The 15,470-nt window shown below is 39.9% G+C and overlaps 1 protein-coding gene across 6 annotated transcripts in view; it reads right to left on the bottom strand.

The window, feature by feature from the left end:
• Nucleotides 1-15,470, bottom strand: part of LOC106976873 (pantetheinase) — a 66,649-nt gene that overhangs the window by 27,994 nt on the left and 23,185 nt on the right. For 4 of the 6 annotated variants that reach the window (XM_027056869.2, XM_053222232.1, XM_053222234.1 and 1 more), the window contains 2 exons: nt 10,251-10,393; nt 1,032-1,281 (listed from right to left, as the gene is read on the bottom strand). In XM_027056869.2, the coding sequence (XP_026912670.1) occupies nt 1,032-1,244 (213 nt within the window). In that variant the 5' untranslated portion in view covers nt 1,245-1,281; nt 10,251-10,393. Of the gene's footprint in view, nt 1-1,031; nt 1,282-10,250; nt 10,394-10,507; nt 10,634-10,713; nt 10,802-15,470 lie in introns of those variants that run through there. The other 2 variants (XM_053222233.1, XM_027056871.2) reach the window with 2 other exon arrangements.

The following is a 15,470-nucleotide window of genomic DNA, read 5'->3' as shown; positions in this document are numbered from 1 at the left end:
TAAACCCTGGTCTTCTCAAAATCACTTCCCTTTTCTGGACTTCAGTCGCATGTTGTGTCTGAGTGTCACCGGGTTGACTTATACTCAAAGTCTTGGTTTTACTTCCTCCTCCGTTCCAGCCTTCCCTGCTCCGTATCCTGCAAAAGTGACTCTGGCTTCTCAGAAGGAGGGCACTCAGACCCTGGTTCCCTGAAGCGTGCCAAGCCCAGAGGTACACCCCACGCTAACCAGGGCACCTTCAGACGGGGGGATCACCCTGAAAGCTACTGTAGCCTTTGAGAAAATGGCTGGACTAAGGGTGAAAAAGAACCTCAGATTTCTCGCAGCCTTTAAAATGTTCGTAAGTATGTATAAGAACGTGTGCTGATGAAGTGTGAGATGTGATGTGTACGTTATACGTATGTATTCATGACTCATCACACTTTACATATCCCTCCTCTACACCTGATCTACAAATGCCTTATTTAAACCATACCCATTCAAACCACACACTTAAACTTAACCCTTCATTGAACTCAAGGACTTACTATGCATCAACATATACTTTTATCCTGTAATTAGAATGAAGTATGAAGTACATAATGCATATTAATTTGCAACTTACTAACTTTATTTTGGTGTTATGAACTAATCTGAAAACCTGCACCCACTTAAGAGCACAAAAGTATACCAAGGCTGCTAACACTCTAAAGCACAGCACCTGGTCCTGACCCATTTATCTTCCACCCTTTATGTGCAGCAAAAGGACAGGAGCAAAGTTGTGGAATTCACAGCAAGTTCCTCAAAGGCCTGCTGAGCCTTAATGATGAGGAAGCCATTCTTTTCTTCCTTGGTCTCACTCAGGGAGGCATAATAGTGTCCTTGCCGTAATAATTTTGAGAAGGAGGTAGGACTCCGATTGTACAGCAAAAGTTGTTGGCTACCCTGACACTTACGTCATCCAAAAGTATAACTGAACCTGCCAGTGACCCTGTCTCTTAAGACCCCCACTCTTCCTCTACATGGAATCTAGCACACTCGACAGATGGTACCTGTTTTGCTGCTGAAGTGATCGCTCCCTCCAAAAGATCCAGATTTCGGTTCATTAACGCCAATGCCTCTTCACGGGACACTGGTATTAGGGTGGTATTAGGCAATATCACGGCGTGTTCATAAACAGCTGCAATGAAGGTATCCAGGGAGCTGACTTTTAAGACACAGGAAACTGAAATTGCCACATAAGCCAGCAACTGGGGAGTAATCATGCTGAAGTCCAATGACTGCTGATAAACAGAGCAAGTCCTGATATGTACAGAGAGAAAACACAATAAATCATGTGATTCCCAGGACTTAGTACCTTACAAGCAAATTAAAATCTACTATAAGCAAGCCGTGTGGTTTTACATCATAGAGATGCAAACAAATCTTACATAACAAAGGACTCTTATTGTAGGGATTTGTGAGGATCCAATGAGGAAATGTATGTTTCAGTTTGCCAGGCTTTTCATAATGAAGGACTAGAAACTGGGGAGTTTAAGCAACAGAAGCTTATTGTCTCACAGCTCTGGAGGCAAGAAGTTTCAGAGGAAAACAGATCTGGTTCCTCTTGAGGGCTATAAGGGAAGGCAAGGCTTCTCTCTGTGTAGACGGCTATCTTCTCCCTGTGTCTACACATGATATTCTCCCTGTGTCTACTCATGGATTCCTCCTGTGCGCACGTCTGAATCAAAACTTCCCTTTTTGACGAGGACGGGAGTCATTAGATTTAGTGCCCACCTTAACTCCCCTAATGACCTCATCTTAACCTATATCTGAAACAATCTTATTCCCAAATGAGGTCACATTCTAAGGTACAAGTGGTTGGAGCCAGAATTGGTATGATCACATTAACTGTCATTGACTAATTGCCAGATGCTCCGGCAAATAACCAAGGCAGGCAGTTTTCCTACTTTTTAGACAATGAGACAATAAACCTGTGAGAAACTGACAGGACAAAGAACGCTTCGGGAGCTTCAATTAGTAAGGGCTTCCAGAATCTGGGCTAGAGTTGTAAATTAAACAAAAAGTAACAAGGGCTGTTCATACAGTGTTTTTGGCTCTAAATTTCCTATCTTTGGTAATGAGGATCTCTCTACCTCCTGGTACAGAGAGGTTACCTTTCACATGGGAGATGTATTGTTTTCTGGAGGTGAAGATGGGGGGTGTCAGAGCTGGTTTGGTTTTGTTTTGTTTTGTTTGCCTTGGTTGTTTCTTAAGTCACTTTTATTTAAAATAATCAGCATGCCGGGGAAAATGAGTGATGGGCGTTGAGAAGTGCACCTGTTCGGATAAGTGCTGGGTGTTGGATGTAAGCGATGAACTACAGGAATCTACCTCCAAAATCAAGAGTACACTTTACACACTGGATGTTAGCCAAATGACGATAAATTATATTTAAAAAAAATAAATAATAAAAATTGGAAAAAGATAGCAAAGAAAATAAAAATAAATAGATAAAATAATCAATATGCCACAGTGGTCACATTTTGGGGTGGCCTGTCCTTGGTCCCTATAGTTTCCTCCTCGGAAACTTCCCTGGAAGTTTCACACATTTGAAGTTGAGCTGGCAGATTGTTTTATGTCACTAAACAGTATTTTAGTTGTAACAATGGGTTAGTGTAAATTAAATGAACTTTAGAAGGCTGTGCTGCTTGTGTATTTTCAGAGTGAAGCCGACGGTTCAAATAATCATATAGTAGATACGAGGCATTTTTATGGAAACAACAACAACAACAAAAACAATGGTTAAGATTAGATACATTATAAAACTGGTTTTGAGTTCTGAGAGTAGCCAGTTAAAAAGATTTCTAGATGGCAGGCTACAAGCATCTTCAAATAAGGTTAGTGCAGGCAGTGACAATTTGGCAGACTGTTTCGGTTTGTACAAGCGTCTCTGGTAAACTTTCTGAGCGACCCGCACAACAGGCATGACGATTGTTATATATTAGCTGTTGTGGTGACTTCTCTGGAGTTTACATCAAGTTGTTTCTATTCAGTCTGTAAGGCTTCAGAAAAAGGAGAAGTTTTATTTACAAAATGATTCCAAGTCAAAATGATGGGAAAAAACTGGAAATGTTCATTCAGAGTTATAACCAGACACTGAAGGAAACTAGAAAAAAATCAAGGTCTGGTCTCATTTGTTTGTTTGTTTGTTTGTTTGTTTGTTTTTAAGTTTATTTGTTTATTTTGAGAGAGACAGAGAGAGAGCACAAGAGGGAAGGAGCGGAGAGAAGAGGGGACAGAGGATCCAAAGCGGGCTTCTGTGATGACAGCACAGAGCCTGATGTGAGTCTTGAACTCACAAACCGGGAGATATGATCTGAGCCGAAGGCACGTGGTTAACTGACTGAGCCGCCCAGGCACCCCATGGATCTAGTCTCATTTATAATGAACTGTTTTAGAATCTAATATCTATAAAGATGTGTTACTGAAGCATAATTTTCTTTTTATAAGCACCCTCATTTTACCAAAGATAGTCAAATTAAGACTGATTTGTTTATAAAATAAACGTAGTTTAAAAATATTGGCCTGATTCTTTATAAAAGTTCAGCAAGAATAGCATTTGATCATACCGACTCTTTTAAATCTGCTTTGCTGGAATTTTTTATAAAGAACCTCTAGACTCAACTTTTAACAGGCTCTGAAGGCCAGAAGCCAAGTCAAATCCTTGCCATCAGACTCTGCCTTTAATATTTATAGATTTAGGTTAATTCTTCTCTTCTTGAAGTCCTCAAAATATCCTGAGGTTCCTGCACCTGCCAAGAAGTGACCTTCTTTACCTGTAAGGTTGCTAGCAACCCCATAAGCAAGGTATTGGGCTGTTTTCCCAAGGAGCTTTATTGGCTCCCTATCATTAATACTAGTTCCTTAAAGCTGTCAGGTAATATCTAAGTTTTTGCAGGTCTCCCTCAAATATAACATTCCAGTCAAAGCCTCAGTAGTACAATCAATGTTTCCAATTATGTTCTGTTACAGGAACTGGTTCTTACTGAACTTATGCAAGTGGATACATTGCCATGAAAATATAAGAATATTCACTGAAAATTCTGAAGGGATCAGATAGAAGAAAAAGGTATATGTTTTAATTTGTTGAAAAGTTTTATTTTGTCAAATTGCTATAGGCCATAGTTAGCTTAAGAGAAAGTTAGTCAAATCTGGAAAAGCAAAACCTTAAAAGATCAGCAATGTTTCAAACAAAAAAAGTCATAAAAAGTATAATCATCCTCAGTTCATTTAGTCTCATGATATTAATTTGTGTTCTGCTTGAATCCAATTTCCCCACTAAACCAAGTTTAGTTTTAACGTCTTAGGGTTGCTAAAACACAACCTGGTGGTGCCTGGGTGGCTCAGTCGATGAAATATCTGACTTCGGCTCAGGTTATGATCTCAAGGTCCATGAGTTTGAGCCCTGCCTTGGGTTCTGGGCTGACAGCTCAGAGCCTGGAGCCTGCTTAGGATTCTGTGTCTCCCTCTATTTGCCCCTCCCCCAGTCTCTCTCTCTCTCAAAAAGTAACAAACATTAAAAAAATTAAACAAAAAGCTTTAAAAACAATAAACCTATACTCAGAGTTCTTTCCATGAGTCTCACTGGAGATAAAATACATGTGCAGGAAACTGTTGTAAAAGCATCTGAGAAAAAGTATAACTGTCTGTAAATGATAAAGGGCCTTAAAAATCCATGATTAAAGATGTGATTAGAAATCATTACAATGTAATTGGTAAGGAAATTTGGTTATTTTTCTGGTACATAACATTTTAAGATAACATACCAGGACATATCAGATTTCTAGGCGTTTCATACAATTTCCAGAGTACTGACTTTAGTAACATATATCTACACAAATATAAGACAGTTTAGTATTACTTATTTGATAATACTTCCTATGTAATTTAACATACCAAGAACGCCTAAGTAGTTTAATATCTCTCTTTTATGATGAGAAATAGAATCATCGAACTATTCCAGGGGCCCTCTGGAACATTTCAATTGGCTTGTAGTCAAAACACTATTTTACAGCTCAATTTTGGAGGGTGCCTGGCTGGTTCAGTTGGAAGAGTGTGTGACTCTTGATCTCAGGGTAGTGAGTTCAAGCCCCATGTTGGGTGTAGAGATAACTTAAAAATAAAATCTTAAAAAAAATTTGATTTTGGGAAGGTCATCAAAAAATATCAAAAGTTTCAAACATTTAATTAAAGAATGATCATAGATCATTATAAAACTACTTATCAGTTTAAACAAAGTGACAATAAAAGATTAAAAAAATTTTTTTTTAATGTTTATTTATTCTTTGAGAAAGAGAGAGAGCATGAGAGGGGGAGGGGCAGAGAGAGAGGGAGACACAGAATCCAAAACAGGCTCCAGGCTATCAGCACAGAGCCCGACTTGGGGCTCAAACTCACGAACCGCAAGACCATGACCTGAGCCAAAGTCAGATGCCTAACCAACTGAGCCACCCAGGCACCCTCTGACAACAGGAAATTTTAAAGGCACATAGAGAGGATTACGTAGTTGTAAACAAATCTTAGCTCTTTTAATATTAGGAAGACTCGGTTCTTGAATGATCAAAGATTTGATTAAAACAAAACACAGAATCTTTTTCTAGGCAGATTACATTAGAGGTAAAGAAATTTTTTATTACAATTTCTAATAAAAAGCAAACAAATCACCTAAGAAAGCTTTTTTCTTTTAACAGAGGAAAAAACCAAATTCTAATTTTCTTTCCATGAGTGTACTTTTGATACGAAAACTTATTCTTAAATAAATGTATTCTAATCTTAGCCATTTACAATTTTTTTTAAGTTTATTTATTTGAGAGAGAGAGAGAAAGAGAGAGTAGGGGAGGTACAGAGAAAGAGGGAAAGAGAGAATCCCAAGCAGGCTCTACACTGTCAATGCCAAGCTGGATACCTGGTTTGATCTCACAGTTTGTGAGACCATGACCTCAGCCGAAATCAGGAGTCTGACACTTAACCAACTGAACCACCCAAGTGCCCTAATTTTTAACAGCTTTAATCACATGTATTAATCACAACTTTTAACCCTTACAAACTAATTTCTAGTGAAAACTAAGTAGTAAAAAATGTGAATTGTCTGTTTCTCCAGCATTTTTTAGATTGGCAATTTTCTGAATATATTTCATAGCTTCTAGAAGCATGTATTTCTTCATAGTGCAATCTTTTAATAAAGCACAAAACATGGTTGCTAACAGATCCAAATTTATTTTTAGTTTCTCTATAATAAGGAAATTATAAGTAGATAAACCTATGCTTAGTATTTAATGTTTATTATTTTATCTTATTTGGAAATGACCCAGATAGTCAATGAATTCAACCTAACTTATCACTTAGCAAAACGTCAAGGTTTCAACTTGCCAAAAAGATTTGGGAACGCTACTCAAAAATTTTTTTTTAATGTTTATTATTTCTTTTTGAGAGACAGACAGAGTGTGAGTAGGGAGGGGCAGAGAGAGAGGGAGACACAGAATCCAAAGTAGGCTCCAGACTCTGAGCTGTCAGCACAGAGCCCAACATAGGGCTCAAACTCATGGACCATGAGATCATGACCCCAGCCAAAGTTGGTTGCTTAAGCGACGGAGCCACCCAGGTGTCCCTGGAGAAACTACTTTAAAAGTTTACCTAAAAACCTTTTAAAAGTTATATCTCTTCAATTTACTTGTTCTTAACAGTCATGCGTAGGTTACCAATAAAAACTACATGAGACATGAAAATCTTCCCAAGCTAATTATATTTTTAAAACATTTTACAACAGAGGTAGTATCCACTTACTTGACTTGAACTAAACTGAGGCAGAATAAAAGTTTTAGTTTTAATGGTGATAATTTTAAAACATGTCTATTTTAATTAAACCAACCACCTTAAATTACCTTTAACACTGAATATTTTCCCAGATCATATGAACTTGAAAATAAGCGCTTGCCTTTAAACCAACTAAATAGGGCTCTTTTACAAATTAATTTTAGTAATACCATCCAGATGTAGGGAAAAAATCTCACACTTACAACATATGTGTTGTTAAAAGGAAAACCACAGGCCTAAAATGGAATTACTTAGGTTAAGGCTCCAAGTCAGTAAACCACGACTAAATACCTGAACTAACTGCAATTTCAATTCCCCAGGAATGCAACCTTTAACCAGTCAACATGGAATTTCCTGGTCAGCACAAGAAGTTTATTGATAGACCTCTTCCATTTCCCTTAGGAGGGCAACACAGCCTACAACAATGGATGCTTTGCTAAAAACTATCCTTTTCCACTCCACCTCTACTTTCAAAAACAGTTCCTTTTCTGTAGCACTCTGGAGTTCCTTTCTAATTGTTAGATGGGACGCTCCCAATTCATGAATTGATTAATAACGCCGATTAGATCTTTAAAATTTACTCTGTTGGATTTTCGTGATTTAACAGTATGGACATACATACAAACATACTTACAGATGTAAACAAAGATCTTATCATTTTTGTTTTGTGGAGAGAACATCATGGGTCTGATTTTGACATACCTTTTCTCTCTCTCTCTGTCTTCCTTCTGATGCGAAACTTTTTTTTTTAGAGTTTGTATTTCAAAGGATGGCTTTTCAGTAGAAAATTGATATCACAAAGACATAGAGAAAGTATCCAAGTTTTCTCCAACGTGGACTTTTGGGGACATATTGTTCTCTTATCAGAGATGTTAGAGCCTGGGCACAAGAGGCATTTTAGTAGTTTGTATTTTTAAAAGACCTTTTCTCTTCTCTGCCTTTTTCCTTCAGTCTCAGGCAATTGTGGGCTGTGTTTACATTTCAAAGGTATGATAAAAATTTATAATTTTAAGGAACAGAGGAAGAATGCAAGTTTGTTTTGTTTTGTTTTTTAAAGAAATGTGGGCTAATTGCTATTTAAAATTTATTTCTGTTCTTAGGACAATTTTGCTCCAATATCCTGATCTTTTATAGTATCTATAAGCATTTTGAGAGGAATAGGAAAGATTTTGAGATTAGTAAAGATCGGTGGGTTTGACTTGCTTTTAGAGTTTTGTAGAGATTTATAAGATAAAGACACTTGTTTTTAATTCCCCCAAAGATTTGGAGTGCACCCTGAATATCAAGGGATTGACCTGCCTTTTTTTTTTTTTTGAGAGATTGAGAGAGACAGCACAAATGAGTGAGGGGCAGAGAGAGAGAGAGGGAGAGAGAGAGAGGGAGAATCCCACGATGGGCAGAGAAAGAAGGAGAAGACAGAGAGGGGGAGAGAAAGAAGCAGGACTCAAACTCATGAACTGTGAGATCACACCCTGAGCTGAAGTTAGATGCTTAACCAACTGAGCCACCCAGACGCCCATCCTGCCTTTTTAGCTAAACATTATATATTTATACCAGGGAGATGATTAACTAAAATAGGAATCAAAACCTTTATGCCTGTGTAAATTCTATATAAAGCACTCTAATAAAAGCCTTTTTTTCCCCCTAAGTACAAAATTTAACCTTGAGCTTTTATTATATTAAGCCTTGAGAATCAGCCTTCCACTGATTAATTGAAGGAGGGCCTAGGAGAAATTTTGGTCTTCTGCTTCCTCTGTGAAGGGGGGCAGAGTTCCAGGGGGCCTTCTGTCATGCCTAATAACCATATATATAATCATGAGCTGAAAGAAACTTCCCTTAGCAACCAGTCAAGTTCTCTGTGAGTGAGGCTGTGACTAGCCATTAAGCCAATTCCTCTAAATTTGGTAGGATCTTTTCTTTGAAATATTAGTAGGTTTCATGCCCAGGGTGGAGCCCCAGGCAGGGTTTGAACTCATGACCATGAGATCAAGACCTGAGCTGAGATCAAGAGTTGGGTGCTTAGCCGACTTAATCCAAGCTGGTAGGGTCTTTTGAAAGTGGAGGAAAAGGGGCATTATAACTTAAAAGATCTGCTGCTGTTCAAGGGACATGAATTCTCTATGGTTGTTGGGGGCAGGGTCATTGCATAGAAATGCCTAAAGGTGGCAGAGCCTGATTAGAGCAAAGCAAGCCCTACTGCCTGTCTCAGGTGCTTCTGCTAAATTTACTTTTTGGCTTTCAGCATTTATGAGTAACTTGTATACTTTGAACTTGAGATTAAGCTGGAATGCTGTCTACAAATCTTGTACGGAGTGGAAAGTTTAATTTCTGTTCTTTGTCTTGTTAAGCGAGTCCCTAAGGCTAGCCTTATACTAATAAGACAATTCAGAGCTCTCTATAAAGATTTTTTTTTTTTTAAGTTTAGCTAATTTAAAAGATTCATCTTCTGCTGGTCATTGATGAGTAAGATCTTACTATTAATAGTGACTCAAACCAGTAAGTCTTTTCATGGCTTAACCAAAGATACAAAAGGCATCCCTAGAGAGGGCATAGTTGATGAAGTTCCCATGATCCAAAAGTCTACTCTCAAGAATAGCCTAAGAAAGCAAAGGCCTTGGGGGACAGTAGGGAAAAATGGGGTGGTATACCCTGTGTCTCCAGCCTCCCACAAAGGTGCAAAGCTTCCTGACCCACTAATGTGTGTCAGCAGGCAGGTGCTGCCAGAAAGGGATTTTTCTAGCACTTAACAAGCAATGAAAGTTGAGAGGACAAAGGTCCTTATGGTCTAGACATAAGACATTTTCTCATGACAAATTCCCCTGAGAGCTGGCACAGCTGGAGAAAGAGAGTGCTCCTCGTCAGCGGGTGTCTCAGATCCCCACTGTATTCAACTGGCCACTGAAGTGCATCCCAGTAAATGCACCTTCCGAATGCCAGAGAGAATGTTCTCACTGGTCACAAAGCCAAGCTCTTAGCACATAGAACAAGATGAAAGGAAAACCCTCATCCGGTGATTACACAGGGATTCACAGCAAAGTATGTCCGAACTGACACTGTCTGATGAGAAACTGTGAACTCATCACTCAGTGGGATCAGCTTGCACAGCAGGCTGGTAGGGTCTATGCTTGAGTTCTTCTCTACGATAATCCCTTTTAAGAAAAATAACACAAAAGACACAGACCAAGGGAGGAAAAAAAAGACCACCTCTGGGAGGAAAGGGATCACTAACCAAACAGTACTCTACCAAATTTTTACCGAGAGTCACTAAGCCAAAGAAACTAGTTCGACAAATATTTTCTCTTACTAATCTAATCTGAGAGAGAGAAAAGAGAGAGACAGAGAGAGAAAGGCTGTCATCACTCTCACTCCACCAGACCTCACAGATTCCAGGAGGCTGGCATGGTAAGAAACCTTACCTTCTGCCGGCTGTACGTCAGATCTCCCAAGACCTCAAAGCTGCAGAATCTCGGAGCAAATATCCAGCGGAAGTTGATCCAGCTGGCCACGCCAACCATAGGGGAGGAACAACCTCCTCTGCTTTCAAAGATTTCCAGCTGGTCTAAGAATTAAATGAACATGAGACAGATTAACGGGGAGGGGTGGGGGGGGGAGCCAAAGCTTTAATACGTGCATACAGAGTCCCAATAACGAAATTGAGTCCTAAAGAAATTACCAAGGCAGACAGTTTCTCAGCTTTTTAGACAAAGGGGCAGTAAATCTGTGGTGAGGAATTCACAGGACAAAGAAACATAACTTTGGAAACTTCAATGAGTAAGGAATTCTAAACAGAATTTAGGGACTACGGTAGTAAATTAAATAAAAAGTAACAGCCTTTTTTGGTTCTAAATGTCCTATCTCTGGTGATAAGAATCTATTTACCTCCAGGCACAGAGAGACTACCTTTTACACAAGAGATTTGCCGTCTTGTTTTCTCACGACAAGGAGGAGTCAGACTGTTCTTTTTGCATTGGCTGTTTCTTAAGTAATTTTTTTTTTAAATAATATGCCAAAGTGGCACACTTTGGAGTGGCCTGCCCTTGGCCTGAACAAAACTTATTTTTTTAAGTTTATTTATTTAAAAAAAAGACACAGGGGCGCCTGGGTGGCGCAGTCGGTTAAGCGTCCGACTTCAGCCAGGTCACGATCTCGTGGTCCGTGAGTTCGAGCCCCGCGTCAGGCTCTGGGCTGATGGCTCAGAGCCTGGAGCCTGGAGCCTGTTTCCGATTCTGTGTCTCCCTCTCTCTCTGCCCCTCCCCCGTTCATGCTCTGTCTCTCTCTGTCCCAAAAATAAATAAACGTTGAAAAAAAAAATTAAAAAAAAAAAAAAAGACACAGATCTGAAGCAGGATCCAGGCTCTGAGCTGTCAGCACAGAGCCCGATGCGAGGCTCAAACTTACAGGCTGTGAGATCATGAGTTGAGCTGAAGTCAGCCGCTCAACTGACTGAGCCACCCAGGTGCTCCTAAGTTTATTTATTTATTTTGAGAGACAGAGAGAGAGAGAGAGAGAGAGAGAGAGAGAGAGAGAGAGAGGAGAGAATGAGCATGAGCAGGGGAGGGACAGAGAATCCTGAGCAGACTCCATAGGGACCAGGGGCTTGAACTCACAAATCGTTAGATCATGACTTGAGTCCACATCAAGAGTTGGACGCTTAACTGACTGAGCCACCCAGGCGCCACTTTCCTCCCCAACCCCAACAAAACTTTTAGGTAGAGAGCAATCTTGATTAATACCACCAGACATCCAACCAAACCTGCAAGGATAGAGATGATTACCCGCTGAGAGGGAATATATAACATCCCACTGCCTGGTGTTGGAATAAGACCTCCAGCATCTGGGGTTTCACTGACAGCAACCCAGGTAGCCAACCCCAAAAGGAACTCAGCAGCACATCTTGCCCAGCCCAAGTGGAAAGAACCAGAAACAGGAGAAAGGAGAGGAGAACAAAGACCGAATGGGGTGGGTACTGCTTGTTGCATTTCTCTATGTACCCAATACCCAGCACAATACCTGGTACACAAAAGACCTAACAAATGTGCCATTTAAGGGATCACCCCAGGACTGCCACCAGCTTTCGATAGAACTTTGGATAATTTACTTCCCTCATTGGTGATCTGTTCAGTTGTTGCAGCTAATCCAGTTGTTCCAGATGATCCAAGGGAGGTCAATCCAAGAGAACCATGATTTAATCATGAGTGCCTATGTAATGAAGGGGTTTGGAGAGCTTTGGGGTTGGCGAACACATGGAAGTATGGGGAGAGCAGTACTCCTGGAGAGGGCATGGAAACTCTGTGCCCCTTCCCTATACCTTGCCCTGTGCATCCTTTCCATGTATCCTTTTTAATGAAACTAATGTTAAAAAGAAAGCCACAGGCCCCAAAATGGCATCACTTAGGGCCCCAAGTCAGTAAACCAAGACTTAACACCTAACCTGTATATAATTGCAACACCCCAAGGATGTAACCATTCACCAGCCAACACGGAATTTCCTGGTCAATTCTAGAAAATTTACTGATAGGCCCTTACCACTACCCTTAGGAAGACAACCTTGCCTAAACAATGCATTCCTTGGTAATAAATTCCTTTTTTCTTTCTTTTTTTTTTTTTTATGCTTTCTCTCTCCCTTCAAAAACTGTTACCTGCAAGACCCCCAAGACCTGACCCTCACTCCCCACCTGCTTGTACTCACCAACCTTTGTCCCACATTTTTCCGTAAGCTCTTCTTTCCAGCTTATCTCCTAACTCAGACAAATAAAAACCAAAAGCACTCCTCAGGCCATAGTGACTGCCCTGACAAGACCTCCAGCCAGCCCAGACCAACAAGACCAGTTTGAGCTTAACTTCTGACTTGCACCTGCACAGGAGGACCATAGAGTGACCTCCAGAATGACCAAAAACTACCTTTACCTCATTATAATACTAAAATCTCTGCCCAAGGAAGAGCACAGACCTCATTGACATAACACACAATGCACGTATAGGCATGTTTCTCTAAGGCATGTGCATGACCTTATGACTACCTCTGCATACAAAGGGGAGGCTTCCTAATCTAAATATTCACCCTGAATCTAAATAAAGAGAATCCATTCACCCTTGCTTGGAGAGTCACTGCATTGGAAGCCATTCCCTGTAATGTCCTTATTTGCTGCAAATAAATCTTTCTTTGTGTGCCAACTCAACCCAGTTCAATTTCTGATTCACCAAGGAGCAAACTTAACGTTGGTTCAGTTACAAAACCTGCCTCTTATTTAGCTCAAGGGAGCTCCCGTCTATTTGCTAGATGGAATGCTGCCTGATTCATGAATCATTTAATAAAGCTAGTTAGATCTTCAAATATACTCGGCTGAATTGTTTTGTTTTGTTTTGTTTTAACAAATTTGGGGGCACTGTCAGGATCTGAAGCACAATTCTGACTGTATTTGGGAGCAATGAGAAACACAGGTATAATGCTCTGTGAACACTTCTGAGTTCACTGTCTTGCTTCTTATGAGGGCCATTGGTAAGTCCCTCTCAGTTAAGCTCTGCTGTTTTTGCATTCGAGCTCCTGACCTAATTGGCTTTCCAGTCCATGGTCAACAGGTCGGTCTAGACAGATAGGAAGCTTTAATGGAGTGCCAGTCCTAAGCCCTTTGATCAGTCTGCAATTCCACATTGGGATTCCTTCTTAACTTCCACACTGAAGTCCCCATTTACTGGGGTTTCCTGGTTTATTCTTTTCCCCAGTTCCAGTCTGCAGTCTCCATAATGAATTCTGCTGGTTTAGTCCACAGTGGGAATTGCTAGTGGTGGGCACAGCCTTCCCTTGGCCAGTCCACAGTGACAACTTTTGTTTACTCCTGGTGCATTAAGGTGCCCATGTTTGTTTGTCTTGTGGCCTGTGAACAAACACTTAGCTAATGGGATTCTTAAAATCAGAAGAGTCAAGCATGTCACCTGGAACACCCGCTTATTTTATGTCTAAAAACTATAGTGCTGGGGGCTGTGATTATCTACAGAAATGGTAAAACTTTAATAAAAACAACATAGAATTATGATGGCCATGATGCAGAACGTTTCAATTAGGTAAGGCCATCTAAGGAGTACACTTGAAAGTAAGGGTTCCCAAAGTAAACAGAATGGGATACCTGTTTTAATTGGCAAGCAGACGCCTGCAAAAAGTTTCCAAATTTCAAAATAGTTTCATTGGAAGATCCACTGCAAAAGGATAATGAAAAATTAAATTTAGATGAGCTACCTGCCAGGGCCAAGGGCAGGCTGCCCCAAGATGGGCCACTTTGGCATGAACATTATTTTGAGTTAAAAGCAAAAGAACCCAACAGATTCAGGAAAACTCTTTACCTCCTCCTCCACTGCCTGCATCAGGAAAACAGGTATTAACAGAGATTTCTCTCTACCTAATAAATCTATCAGCACAATAGGCAAGCATTGTTTTCCAAACATGTCCTCAGCTTCCTGCTGATGATCTTTCTTCCCTTTGTATCTTTAGGAATTTCATGCCTGTGTGGATTCCCTGTATGTATGAAATTAAATTCGATTTTCTCCTGTCATCTGTCTCATATCCATTTGATTCTTAGTCCAGCTAGAAGGACCTTGAATAGCAGACGAAATTCTTCCTCCTCAACACATCTTTGTAAGTACAGTAAAATCTTGGTTTCTGAGCATAATTCATTCAGGGAATACGCTTGTAATCCAAAGCGTGAGTATATCAAAGCGAATTTCCCCATAAGAAGTAATGGAAACTCAGATGATTTGTTCCACAACCCAAAAATATTCATATAAAAATGATTACAATTCTGTAATATAATACAAAATAATAAAGAAAATACAAAATATAAAGAAAAATAAGCAAATTAACCTGCACTTACCTTTGAAAATCCTAGTGACTGGTGTGAGGGAGACAAGAGAGAGGAGGGTTATTGTATAGGATGACTTTCACTTTCACTGGATGTTGACTACAGTATAGTGTCATATACTGTATTTAATGTAACTGGCAATAAGGCAGCAGAGGAAAGGGTCTAGATCTGCAAGCAGCCTGACCTAGAATGAAGCAAAGCGTTCCTAAGCTTACTCTTGTATGGAAAAGTAGAGGACTGTCCATAGTTGCTATGAAGTGATAAAAAACACACTAGTGCCAGTTATGGGCACTTTCTAATGTTCTGAAAAACCACTGATTTCTGCCAAACACCGTGGCCTGAGACTGAGCATCCAAGCATGGGAGACCATTACCCACAATCGCACAGTAAGAGAGAGAGAGAGAGAGAGAGAGAAGAACCATTGGCTCACTTATGATCATGTGGCATTCAGCATCATGTGCTACTCATATTGTAAGACATTGCTCTTTTATCAAGTTAAAATGTATTAGAAATATTTGCTTATCTTGCGGAACACTCACGAGCAAGTTACTTGCAACACAAGGTTTTACTGTATTGGATTTTAATACTGCTTCTTATAAACTGGACCAGATTCTGATTTCTTCTAGTGTTCCCTAATGCCTGGTTATGACTCTCCAAACTAACATTTTTTTCTCTCACCTTTCTGACTTGAAATCATTTAAAAACTAAAACTGCCTTTATTTCTGAAGCTCTACAAACTGAATATAAACAACTTGGTATAAATTTTAGAGAAATCACCACAAT

The sequence above is a fragment of the Acinonyx jubatus genome, chromosome B2 (assembly GCF_027475565.1).
Source record: "Acinonyx jubatus isolate Ajub_Pintada_27869175 chromosome B2, VMU_Ajub_asm_v1.0, whole genome shotgun sequence".
In the NCBI taxonomy this organism is placed as follows: domain Eukaryota; kingdom Metazoa; phylum Chordata; class Mammalia; order Carnivora; family Felidae; genus Acinonyx; species Acinonyx jubatus.
Note: the sequence above shows the minus strand (reverse complement) of the source record. Positions and strands in the feature narration are given on the sequence as shown.